The sequence below is a fragment of the Cyprinodon variegatus genome, unplaced genomic scaffold, assembly GCF_000732505.1.
Source record: "Cyprinodon variegatus isolate N-32 unplaced genomic scaffold, C_variegatus-1.0 Scaffold147, whole genome shotgun sequence".
NCBI classification, from domain to species: domain Eukaryota; kingdom Metazoa; phylum Chordata; class Actinopteri; order Cyprinodontiformes; family Cyprinodontidae; genus Cyprinodon; species Cyprinodon variegatus.
The window spans coordinates 830657-843030 of NW_015150600.1; the positions used below are offsets into that span (position 1 = coordinate 830657).

At 40.6% G+C, this 12374-nt stretch overlaps 1 protein-coding gene across 2 annotated transcripts in view; it reads right to left on the reverse strand.

Moving 5' to 3' along the window:
* Nucleotides 1-12374, reverse strand: part of sh2b3 (SH2B adaptor protein 3) — a 61577-nt gene that overhangs the window by 32181 nt on the left and 17022 nt on the right. The window contains exon 2 of one of the 2 annotated variants that reach the window (XM_015377170.1): nt 4664-5815. In XM_015377170.1, the coding sequence (XP_015232656.1) occupies nt 4664-5785 (1122 nt within the window). In that variant the 5' untranslated portion in view covers nt 5786-5815. The remainder of the gene's footprint in view (nt 1-4663; nt 5816-12374) is intronic. The other variant, XM_015377169.1, reaches the window with a different exon arrangement.

Below are 12374 nucleotides of genomic sequence, written 5' to 3' on the forward strand. Positions count from 1 at the left end.
CTTAGTGGGCTTGTTCCTGCTGCGAGAGGTTTGTTTTAGAGTCACATCAGTTAATGATCATTTAATTCCTAAATTAGTTGATGATTATTTCATTATTTGATATATCATTTAATTTATATTCAATAAGATTAGATAAATCTGCACCAAGGAGGTAAAATTAGATTTCGAAATTAAGCTTGAAGTTTGATAAATGAAGGCATAACAGAGAACTTCAGGATAAACGACCAAACAGAACACAGAAGTTCTGCTCTTTTCAGCTGACAAGACAAGATTTACTTCTGCAATGGAAGAAGAATTGGTTTCACTCAGATTGAGGATTTCTTTTCTTTTATATCCAAAACAGAATGCAGACATGAAAAAAGCCCTTTTAACAACATTTTAAGGAGGACTGGAAAAAAAAAAAAAAAAAACACTAAGTCGTATTCGAGTCTGTTTTGAGTTTGCACCCGCTGTGTCAATTACAGCTTTGCAGATGTTTTCTCTGGAGTTTGGTCGTGTCACTTCAAATGCAAAAAGAAGAACAAAGCAGAAGATTTACAGGCAGCTGCATGAGCATAAGAGTTACTGACAACTGGATTCTGTAAACGCATGTTCACTTCTGTAGCCCTGGAGAGAGGGATGTTGGCGCTTTGGATTCCAACACCCTACCCCAGCAGGGCAGCTCAGACCTTTATTTGCGCACGTTTTAAATCTAATTCAATCAATAATGCCTCTAAATAAGGTTTGCCCTTAAAAACAAGGAAAAAAAATACTTAAAATGCTGCATCTATCACACATGGAACTCTTCTCTTTTAAATACTGTGCTTTTTTTAATAAAGTCTGAATGCGTGCTAACACTTCAGATAATAAGAAGAAGTGAAACAGACGTGAGTTCCTCTCAACTTTAGGGACGGTACTATAACTTGACAAGATTTTCTCAAAGAGACACTGCCACCTTTTAACATAAAAACATAAAAATAATTTACCGCTGAATTTTCAACTTGAAGATCTCCCTGATAGGAGAATCTTATGAATCTGGAGGGTTAGTGCATATTTCAAACTAATGATAAAGACCCTGCAGCTGTACCTTGGCTGCTTTTTACTCATGCAAGGGCATTATCAGTTTCCATGCAGCTTGCTCTTTTGTACTAAATGATCTCCCTAATATTACTTCTGCTTCTAACACATTGAAAAGGAAAAAGAAACACACACCAATCAACAGAATTGAACTCTGCATGCATTAGCATGAACTATGACTTCTTTTTTCTTCTTCTTCTTTTTGGGGGAGCCAAACATTGCACACAGTGTGAGAACATTTACTTAAAATGTGGCATGTAAAAATATCCCCTTACTATGTGTGAGAAAAAAAATGCATTCACAAAAAAAAAAAAAAGAAAGAAGGCAGCTGCAGGAACATACTGATCACAGCAGCACCGCCACGATTCTTTAAATTCTCTGTGAATGTAAAGACGGGAAACATGCTTCTCCATTGCTTTCCTTCCTTTTAAGGCCATTCTTGGGACCTTATCTATCTGTCCTGCCAAGATTAAACACCCAGAGAAAAAAAAAAAGAGAGGGAGATTTCTCAGAGCGGCAGGGTCAGTTCTGCCAATGCAAACGCGTACGACTCTGGCTCTATCAACAAGCTAACACGCACATGGTTAGGGCTGCAGCTGCCTGGTGAGTTGAGGGCTGCTAAATATAAAAAGGCTCTGAAACACACATGCGCCCTGAGATGCGCGCGCATGCATGCATGCATGCATGCAACGGCTGTTTTCATGGAGCCCCCCCACCACCACCTCAAAGCTGCACGCCCCATGACGAGACTGAGCTGTGCACATTACTCAAACTGACTGCTCTGATTACTGTTTTGAGGATCTAAGGGGACTGGGTGTGCGAGCACATGTAGCCTCATAGCGTCTGGAGGTACGGCAGGCTTTAACCCACTGTGTGCAGTCAGGCAGTTTTTTTAGGGTCTGAGAAGAAGAGAGAGAGAACCTCTTGCTGCGACTTTGGAAGATTTGTTTAACAAGAAAATGCATATAGGTCAAAAAGACGATTTATTTAATGTGACTGTTAAATGTTTTTTTAGATTCAGTAGGATTATTAGCTCTGAATTTATAGGTGGAGAGGTTGTGCCTGGCTGAAACAAACCCCAAACAAACAGGAAAGAGTGTGGGAGGTATATCTACACACCAAAGGGTAAAAGAATGCATAAAGGTTGCAGACTTTTCGATTTAACAGGGCATAGAAATGCTACAATGGGTGAAAAAAATTAAAAATAAGTGAGATTCATTTTTCATGAAATGGTGTGTTACAAAAACCATGAAGTCAAACAGGCAGCAGTAGCTACAGTCTAAGTTTAACCCTGCCTCCTGACGCCTTTTCACCTAAATTACCTCTTGACTCATTTAAACATTAAATGATTGGGGTTTTAACAGTTGAACCACACCAAACCGTGACAAGACAGGTTTAGAGCGAATGTTCATGGTGCAGTTAAAGCGGCAAATCCTTCACAAGAGGCAAAGTTGCATCGCAAACCACCTGAAAAAAAACAAAAAAAAAAACGAGCAGCTTTCTGAGGCAAAGCTAAATGTCATCACGGCTTTGTTTTGTTTGTTTGTTTTTTTTATCATGTGGCAAACCGTGCACCAAAAGACGCCGAGATGCAGCGAAGCAGCCTTTTCTGAAAAACCAAACAACGGCCAGAGGAAGAGGGTGATGTTTGTAAAAAGGAAGAGGGGGGAAAACACCCTGCAACTAAAACAGCTGGAAACAGGAAATGACTTTTTCTGTCTTCTCAGTGTGTGTGCTTTTGTTTGTGTTGATTTCTCTTTTTTTTTTTTTTTTTCTGGGAGGGGGTGGGGGTACATGCAGCTTTTTCTGGCAAAGTTACATTAACAAACCCTTTCAGGGTTTCTGCGGGTTTTCCATCCTATTTACACAACCAGATCTGGCAGGTTTATCTCACACAGATATGAAACACAAGATGAGGAACCTGACAGATGCTAAATGGGCTTTGGTGGCATGCACTTCTGAGAAGTACAATGACTTTTGGAGAAATACCAATGCATTATCTGATCAAGCAAAGTCCTGTGAAAAATCTGTACTGAGAAAATCACAATCAATTATCAGATAGAAAGATGGCAAACCCTAAAAGTGGTGTGCTGTTGTTAAACACCTGCATGTTAACCTTAAAACCATGTATAGAGAGCAAAAACAAAATCACCTTTGCATTTAATTTAAAAGGAAATATATATATATATCTGTGAAACGGTGTTTGATTTGTTTCTAAGCTAGCAGGCTAAACCAGAAAAAGGTTGCTAGATGCATTTTTGAGGAAGAAAAACAGCTGGACGACATTTACAAGCAGACTTTTAATCTCAGAGCAATATTTCGGCTTCATTTCCAAGGAAAAGGAACCAGCTGATTGGTCGTGATCACTCTTGAACAGACGTGTTGGCTTGTTCCACAACTTTTTTCGAAAAAGCTCGAAACCACCTGCAGCAAGTGTGAAAACCCTCAACATGCATTTCAGTAAGAAAACACATCTGATTGTGGAAGTGGGATTTCCTGGCCTTCCCTCATTTTCATAAATGTTTTACTGTAAATTACAAAGTAAAGATTTCACAGTTAGCCAATTGCTGTAGTCTGACCACAGCCCTGAGAGTTTCCACATCTCTTTTTTTTTTTCAAAAGAAAACCTTCGAGCCAACAAGATATAGAGAGGACTTCCTATTTTAATGTAGCATAGAATATAATTTAAAGTTTCACACCTTCCCTAACTTTTTTTAAGTTTCTCTTTTACTCCGTTTACTCAGTTAACCTTAAAACAAGTCCTGTCCTAGTTGGGATGCAAGTTATCAATTAATGACTTAATCTAAAGTTAAAACAGCATTGCACACATAAAACTAAAGTGAATACTATCTCTGTAACTGTATCTGTATGACATCATTGTAAAAAGAAGTGTCAGCATCATTCATCCGACATCTGATTCAAGTCGTAGATCTTATACAATTAATAATTATACTTTACTAATCTCACACAGAAGAAATTGACCTCTGCATTTAACCCAACCCCTTGGGGAGCAGTGGGCTGCCACTGTGCAGCACCCGGGGAGGGTATTGCTCAGGGACCCAGAGTTGAAGTCTGTGGGAGTGGGGCTTGAACTCAGAACCTCTAGATTCCAAGTGCAATGCCCTTACCACTAGGCCGTGCCTACCCAGTTGGGGTCCATCACTAGCTGGTAACAATGCAGAATCTGGACAGATGAACAGCTCAGGTGGAAGAATATGTGGACAAATCTACTATGCAGGAGAATTGTGGACTTTAGAGAATACGGGAAAAAAGAGAGAAATTAAAACTGACTGAGCATGAACTGTTTTCCATCTCTGAGCTGATAGAGGAACATCCCCAAAGACCTGCAGCTCTACGAGCAGTGCAACATTGTTCCTTAATAAATTGACTAAATTCAAATAATTTCATGTCATACAAAACAAAAAACGTGTTTTCTTTACCATTCTAGAGAAAAAAAAGCCAATACCCTACATGGGTTAAATACATTGTACATGGCTGTAAAGTGTCAAATGTAGAAAATTCAAGCAATATAAATCTCAGTTAAAGGGAACATATAACATGTGATGAAGACAGAAGCTGAAAATGTAGCTGGGAATGTAAATCCTACCTTTGGGGGATCGTACAGCTCCAGCTGGTACCTCTCGCTTCCTGCTCTGCCCCCTCCACTTTGAGTGTCTCTGATCCTCCTGACCAGCAGGCGGCAGCGTTGCCAGTGGGGCAGAGAGTCCGAGATAGTGTCATCCACCAGCAGGTACTTGAGTTGGCCCTCCTTGCAGCAGCCGCTCACTTCCGGCCTCCTGAGCCTCATGCTTCTGCTGCGTAACCAACGAAAACCCTCCAGGAGGTGCGAGACCACTCTGGGTCGATGTAAGGCACCTGGGGAGGTTGCTTCCAAGTTCTGTGAGGGGAATGAGTGGGACAAAGAGGATGAGCCTTCCTCCACTCTGTCACCGTTGTTCAGGGTACTGTTATTGGTGGTGGTGGGGTTGGGGTTGCTTAGAGACAGGTCCTGGGAAGAGCAGGGACTGTGGGAGTGCCGTTTTTGGAAAATCCGTTGTACTGTCTTTTGAATCTGGCTGACAGGGAAATGCGTGATGTCGCTGTGTGCAGAATTTGACGCCAAAGAGTCCGAGGAATGTCGCTCAGGTGGCTGATGGCGATCAGTGGCAGAGATCTCATCGCTGCTGTGGCTTTGGATCAGCAGCGACCCCCCGCTAATACTTCTAGACCCCGAAAAGGAGTTTCTTGCTGCACATCTCAGCGGCTGCTCCTGCTCCCGACTGACCAACACCGGCTCCACTTTTGGTACCACAGATATCGACGCGGCTCCTATGCTTGGCCGCCCCGCCTCCCGGTAATCCTGTGAAAGGGACGAGATCCGCAACCGGCTGATCACAGCATGAGGTGAGGGAGAGGAAGAAGCTGTTGCGGATGCGCTTCCGGAGGCAATCGGGCATGAGCCATGGCCGAGTGGACTGCCATCTTTGTCGACTTCGCAGCAGAAGTGGTGCTGGAAGAGGTCGGTGAAGTGCTTGGAGAAAGTCTCTGGTGGGACCAGCTCATGCTGCGGGCGCTCACTGGCAAAGCTCCGGTAATGTCCAGCCAGCTGTCGGGCTGTTGCGATGGCATGCAGCTCACAGAACTCCCTCCAGCCTCTGGGTGGCGCTGCTACACTTGGACCTCCTCCTGCTGAAGTGGTGTTGGCTGGATGGATAGTGTTACCATTCATTGCAGAAACCAGACTGGCAGAGAATCACTGCTGACAGACAGAACAGGTTGCAGAGAAAAAAAAAAATGATTTAGTTGAGGGCAGCTTGAGGTCAACTAGAAAAAGGGTTTCAGCCATACAGATTTAAAATATTGAAGATAGTCAAAGTATTTTCAGAATGGGCACAGATGAACTGAATAAATCCAAACCTTGGTTTTAAAGGGACTGTTTCTTCTAATAATAAAACTTTCCTTTACTTCCCTTCTTTCCCCATATGCTCAAAAGGTGGACATGCTAGTTTCAAATCAGTGCCCTGCTGAATAAGAAGTATGCTGAGGGTTAATGTCACAAACTGATGGGCACCAGTTTCCTTCAAGATTTTCTGCAATGGGTCAGAAATCATGGTCAAATCAACAATGCTGAGGGGTACTTATAACTTTCTATTCCACTCCATTTCTAGGAAGCTAGTTATTATTGGTTCTTTTTGACCCGGCTTAGCTTTCTAATCCTCTGCTGCTATTTTTCGCCTTCTTTAATTGCAACTGGTCACAATATGATTCTCACAAATTTCAAAGTTCCTTTTTAGGAACGGGTATCCTGGATGCCTTAGTTATCTTTCTTTTTTAACCCCCCAGGGTCAAATGATAGCTCATTAGCAGTTATATGCAGAACTTTGATATGCTGAGGAGGAGAAGAACTAAAACAAGATGGCAGCCCGTAGGTCTGAATTTGGACACCGCTGTTTTAGAGATTAGCATCTGAGGGCAGATATTATTTTATATATTTACTTAAGGCGTAAGTTGTTGTCATTTGTCCAAGTGTTCAGTAAGAACCGTGTTCATGGCAGAGTAGTTTCTTTGTGGTAATAAATTCAACCGTAAATATGTATTCCATAGTGAACGTGTGAGGAGGATCAAGACTCTCCTGTTTTCTTTTTGTTCTGTTCTTAAATAAAAACAATCATAAAAATAGCGGTCCTTATTTTTTGAGGCATTTTTATGCTGAAGTTCTTAACAGATGGTGTAGAAGTTGTAGCAGAGTGGTTCTATGCATCAATATATCAGGTTTAAAAGTTACAAGGTTCTGTAAAATTCCAGAAACTGAATTGGGAATTGCTCAGGGTGTCTTTGTCTGATATCAAAATTTGCTGGATATTCTTAAACATTGTGTGACAAGAAAGCAACAACATCAGGAATCTGATTTTAAAGCATTTTTAAGGCATTCCAACAAAATCAGACAAACGGTAGGTGGTTTACATGACCCAGCACCTAGAAGAAAATTTTGGATTTACATTGAAAGGATTTAGCTTTTAGTGAAAGGTTGCAGGCGGACTTTATCAGCGCTCAGGGCCTGCAAAAAATCTCAGGCAATTACCCCCTCAAAGATCATTTTTGTAGATAAGGATGGCCAAAGTTCATTCAAATCTTAAAGGGCAGTGTGTTACCATTCATTTTCTGGAAAACCGGCTGAATGAATGGAAAACTGGAAAACATATAAAAACATTTGGGTACAAGGAAAATTAGAAACGTTGAACATGAGATGAAATAATGAGCTCTCAGTGGCTGCCGAATAAAATATTCAAACTATAATTGATGGTGATAGGTCAAACAGAGGGTGATTGAGGCCCTCACTGAGAAAGTACAGTTAAAAAACTTCTTAATCAACCACACTGCACGCAGAACCATCTGTGTTTCTGTATTGACATGTGACCCGTTTCAGTCTTCCTTCTGCTTTTTCACCTCCCAATGTGTCAGCGCTGCCTTACAGCAAGAAAACAGCAAAGCCACGACATGAACTAAAGCTATTTAAACAGTCTGATGTAAACCTTGAAAAAAAACACATTTTGGGTTCCTTTTTATCAAACAGTAAACAAATGACAAACTATTAAGCTACTACTACAAAGTCTAAATACATTAACCGATTCGTAGAGATAAAACAAGACCCAATTTCTTCTTGTTTTACTTCTAACTAATTGTAAAAAAAAACAGAAACAGGTCAGAGAGAGAAGTTATATCTTCCTTTCTACAAAATAATTTACTCCACTTGTACAAATTATCATGTTCTTTAAAAGCTTTTTATACTCTAAACCTTTTTCCCACTTAATGAAATTACAAAAACAAACCTTACAGTGGTTCATTTTATGTTTAGGGAGCACTGCATAACACCAGTTTTTTATGCAATGCATTGAATAGAATGCGTGCACCAACAGCGAAGCAATCGCACCATCCTTGCCAGCGCACTTCCTCGCAAACCTTTAAATTTGTGTAACTCAGTACCAACCAAGCGAGGACTTTAAAACAAATAGATAATTACTTCAAGAATTGATGTGATGCCACCCGTTAATCAATCACGGAGGCTCATCAGCGATTAACCAGTCGGTGATCGCAATTTTTCATAAAGAGAAAAACAGCCCTCCCCTTACGGCGCTGCAGCATCTCTCCCTCCATCATCATGCCCATGATTTTGAATTAGGAAGGCATAGCAGATATTAAATTACTGTCCAAAAAGACTTCTAAAAAACGCTAACTGCTGTCGGCAGATAATCTTCAGTTCAGATATGCATTACTCCAAGTGTTTAGAGGAAAGGAATACAGTTAATTGTATTTCCAAAACTGAAAAAGAGTCTTGGAACATGCAAAATAGCAGAACTAATAAACAGTTTGACCCAAGAGTAATCAATGGGAGCAACAAGCTGTTTGTCTGGACGATGATAAAGAACAATTCTTTGTTTTTTTTTGTCATATTTACATTGGTTGTTTAAGCCGGGCATACACTGTACAATTTTTTGCCCTTTTCAGGCAGATTCTCCCGTCGTGCCAGAAATTTCCGATTGGGCAGAGTTTCAGCCTTACCGTGCATCGTGTAGTGTACAGGGGGTAATGAGAGCCGATTAGCCTCTCATGACCACGTCCCGATCAAAGGTTGTAAGGTTAGGAGAAAATCAAACATGTTTGAAATTCAGTCAGCTGTCGTAAGATCTCATCAGAGTGTTGGGCAGCAATGTGAGAACATGCATCATGAGCTGTGAACTTTTAAACCCTGCAGTTTTGTCATACAGTGTGAGCTGTAGCTGCGTGCAACGATTGAAAATGTCACACATTGCATGCTTGGCTGTAAATAGCTTGCATTGCACCAAGAGGCACAGTTATAACAGCTTTAATTGTGAGGTCCTACCCAAAATACAGCTAACTTATGGTTATTACATCATGGTACCCAGCATGCAAATATCCAAGAACTACTTGGACCCCAATAAATGTTAGGTCAGCGGCATGAACAGAAGGGGTAGTAGCTGGATAGCCATATTCACTACTTAGTATCCATGCTTGCAATACACTTACACTGTTTAAACCAACCCAAAGTAACTTTTCAACCTCTATGTATTTGCATTACTTTTGTGATTTTATGTCGACTTACGGCTAGTTGAATACCACCTCTGTCATGGCCTGAGGGGATCAGGATCACGTTCACTGGCACTAAGTACCTTTGAGGAGGGTGGCAGGAACCCTGCCACAAAAGACAACTACAAACATGCGGACTATTTTAAAGCATATGTCACTTTCCCCTTTCCCCATTTGTTATAAAGATGGAAGTCGATGCGACTAATTTTCCTTGAGAGGCTGTGGCTGTGTCTGTACATCCACCCTAACCCCTACATGGAGCACTATATAGGAATGTCTAGTGGATGAAAAAGCAGTGCACTCAAATTTACCCACATTGCACCTTGAAAAGTGCAACCATGGTCACTAGATGAGCAGATATATCCCAGAATGCTTTGCGAGAGCTCTCCTCTGATCTTAAAACAAAAGTTTTGTAGAACAGCAGCAAAAAGCAAACTTTTAACTTAATGCTCTGAGCTCTATAAGCTGTACCCTGGAAGCTGCTGCTGCTCCCGCAATGCATGCTGGGACAGCTGGTGGAGAATGCACAAGTCTTCTCTGATGCAAACGCAGTAAAGAGGGAGGGGCCGGAACAACATCTAGGGACTTTGTCCGTTCTCCGTCTTGTGTTCTTGTGACCTGGAAATGTGCTGGAGCTGAGGCTGATGACGTTTCACGAGCCCATGAGAATGCCCAAGTACACATATTGAGAAACAGCACAGGATTTTACCACACTATGGTCTATACCAAGCTGGACCTTATGGGATATGGGGTATTTCTTTATGAAAAATGCAGATGGCCACTCATAACGAGCCTGGTTCTGCTGGAGGTTTCTTCATGTTAAAAGGGAGTTTTTCCTCTCCACTGTCGCTACAAGCATGCTCAGTGTGAGGGATTGCATCTGAGTCAATGAGTCGATGCAATCAACTGGTTTTCCTTAGATAGGGGTGAACTGTAAAGTGCCTTAAGATGACGTGTGTTGTGAATTGGCGCTATATAAATAAACTGAATTGAATGCAAAACAATACAGCTTTATTCCACCAAAATCGACCTAATCTCAAACTCCTTTAGAACTGCTTTAATACTTTTAATTATCCACAGAAAGCTTTTTCTTTATCACAGCATTTGTATCTTCTTAAGTGACAGACAGCTGTACCTTAGGTGCACACGGGAGCAATATTGTAGATCCTTCCTCCCAGACTTTACAACAACCACTGCTCCCATCAAGTTTTTTACATCTCTGCTATGTTGGCAGTCTTTTCATTCTTGAAATTGCCCTAACATATCTAGTCATATGATTTTTCTTTCATATCCAGATATGCTTAATTTCATCTAGCTGCTGGGATTAGTGGAATTCCCCACTGAGGAAAAATAAAGAGATATTTTTAGAGAAGATTTGATAATGAACTCCTTCAATAAGCCAGCTAAAAGGTCAATGATAAAGCTGTGGATAACTTTAAACAGGTTTGATCATAAGATAATATCTCAGCTTTTTAACATTACACAGTTCAATCCATTTTGTTTTAAGAAACAGGTAGCTCAACAAGAAATAAACCAACAGGTCGAGTGGAGAAGGTGGCACAATCTGAATGGCAAGAAAAAAGAAAATGGGTTGTAAGAAGGCCACAAGACGTTTATAAAACCTATGTAGTGGACATTGCAAACGTGGAAGAATTGGCTTTGATCCTCTGAGAACAGTGTGAAGTTTTTTGTCCAACGTGGAAAGAAAACTAACACAGCAGCTCACAATAAGCACATGACTGCGGTAGTATCATGCTGTGGGAAAGCTTCTTGTCACTGGGGACAGAGATAAAGTTAAAAACAGGAAAGGAAATTTGTGGGAGGCTACTAAAGAATCAAAACTGGGGACAGAGGTTTTGCTTCCAGACAGAACAGCTTAGTCAAAGGTTTAAACAGAACTTGAGGAAAACCTTGAGTCTCTAGATGTGCGAACTTGTGGCCGAAGGTGGTTCTCTCAAGCATATGTATAAGCACAAAGTGGCTGAGTAAAACGGCAAGTCATACTTGCAAACTTTTTACTCATGAATCATTTTTCTTTCCAGTTTCACAATTATTATTTACTTTCATAATTCCCAACAGAATACATTGGAATGGCAGGAAGTGAAATCATTTGAGTATGAATACTTTGGTAAAGATCTCTCATAGCAATGACCATTTGAAGTCTTGTCCAGAAAAAAAGTATCTGTAAATATTTCAAAATAAGACACATCTTACAGAAAGCAGCTTGGTAGGTCGGCAGGAATCCCACTGCAAAAACATTCTAAAAATGAGCAAAAACGTCTTAAAATAAGTGTTTTTATCCTTAATTTGAATAGTTAAATAAGATAATCTGCCTATGAAATTAGCATTTTTATGCCTAAAATTCATTAATTATTCAATTGAAATAAGAGACTACAGTTGTTGTTTTTTTCTTATTTGTAATGTAAACGGTCTTATTCAATTAGCAAAGTGTCTCACTTACCTGCTTAATCCAAGAAAAAGAAAATCACTTATTTTAAGAAAAAATTGCTTAAATTTAACACAGCCCAAACAATTCAGTCGACAAAAACAAGGCAACATAGATAATTCTGCTGCAATCAGAGACTCAAAATGTTTGCTCTCTCAAAGCTGCTTTTATTAAACCACTTTTTAAGGAGGTAAGTTAGGAGAAAGCCACGCTTTTAAAATATTACAATTGTGAACAAATCTCAACAGATTTTTGTTCTCCGTTCTACATTGTCTACATTTTTCAGCAAACATCAGGCCACATTTGCAACTAAACTGCTGTAACATTAGAAAGTATTTCTAATTCCCCCACTTTAGTGTGTGAGTAACACCATTAGCCTCCAGTAAAGTGGAGAAGGCTGTATTTTAAATACAGGAAGTATTTATGTGTTGTCAACCTAGTATGAATGAAGGATGATGAGGAAGATGATGATGGGGGGGGAGGACTATGGTCCAACGGAATGCAGACACCACAAGAAGCAGGGGGGAGAGAGGGTGAAGGGCTTCTGTGGTAGGAGGAGTGTCGTAGTGGTGAAGAAAAAACATGGACTAAGTTGTCTCGTTATCTTGTGGCAGATCTCTCGGCCTGGCCCGAGCGAAAACATTCACTGACGAAAACTTGCAAAATCTGAGGATTAAATCTTCTGACAACATTTCAAGGTTTTCCTCCATTGGCGCCAAATCCGCCAAGGGGCGCATACGTCAGCGAGGCTGTGCAAACTTGGCAT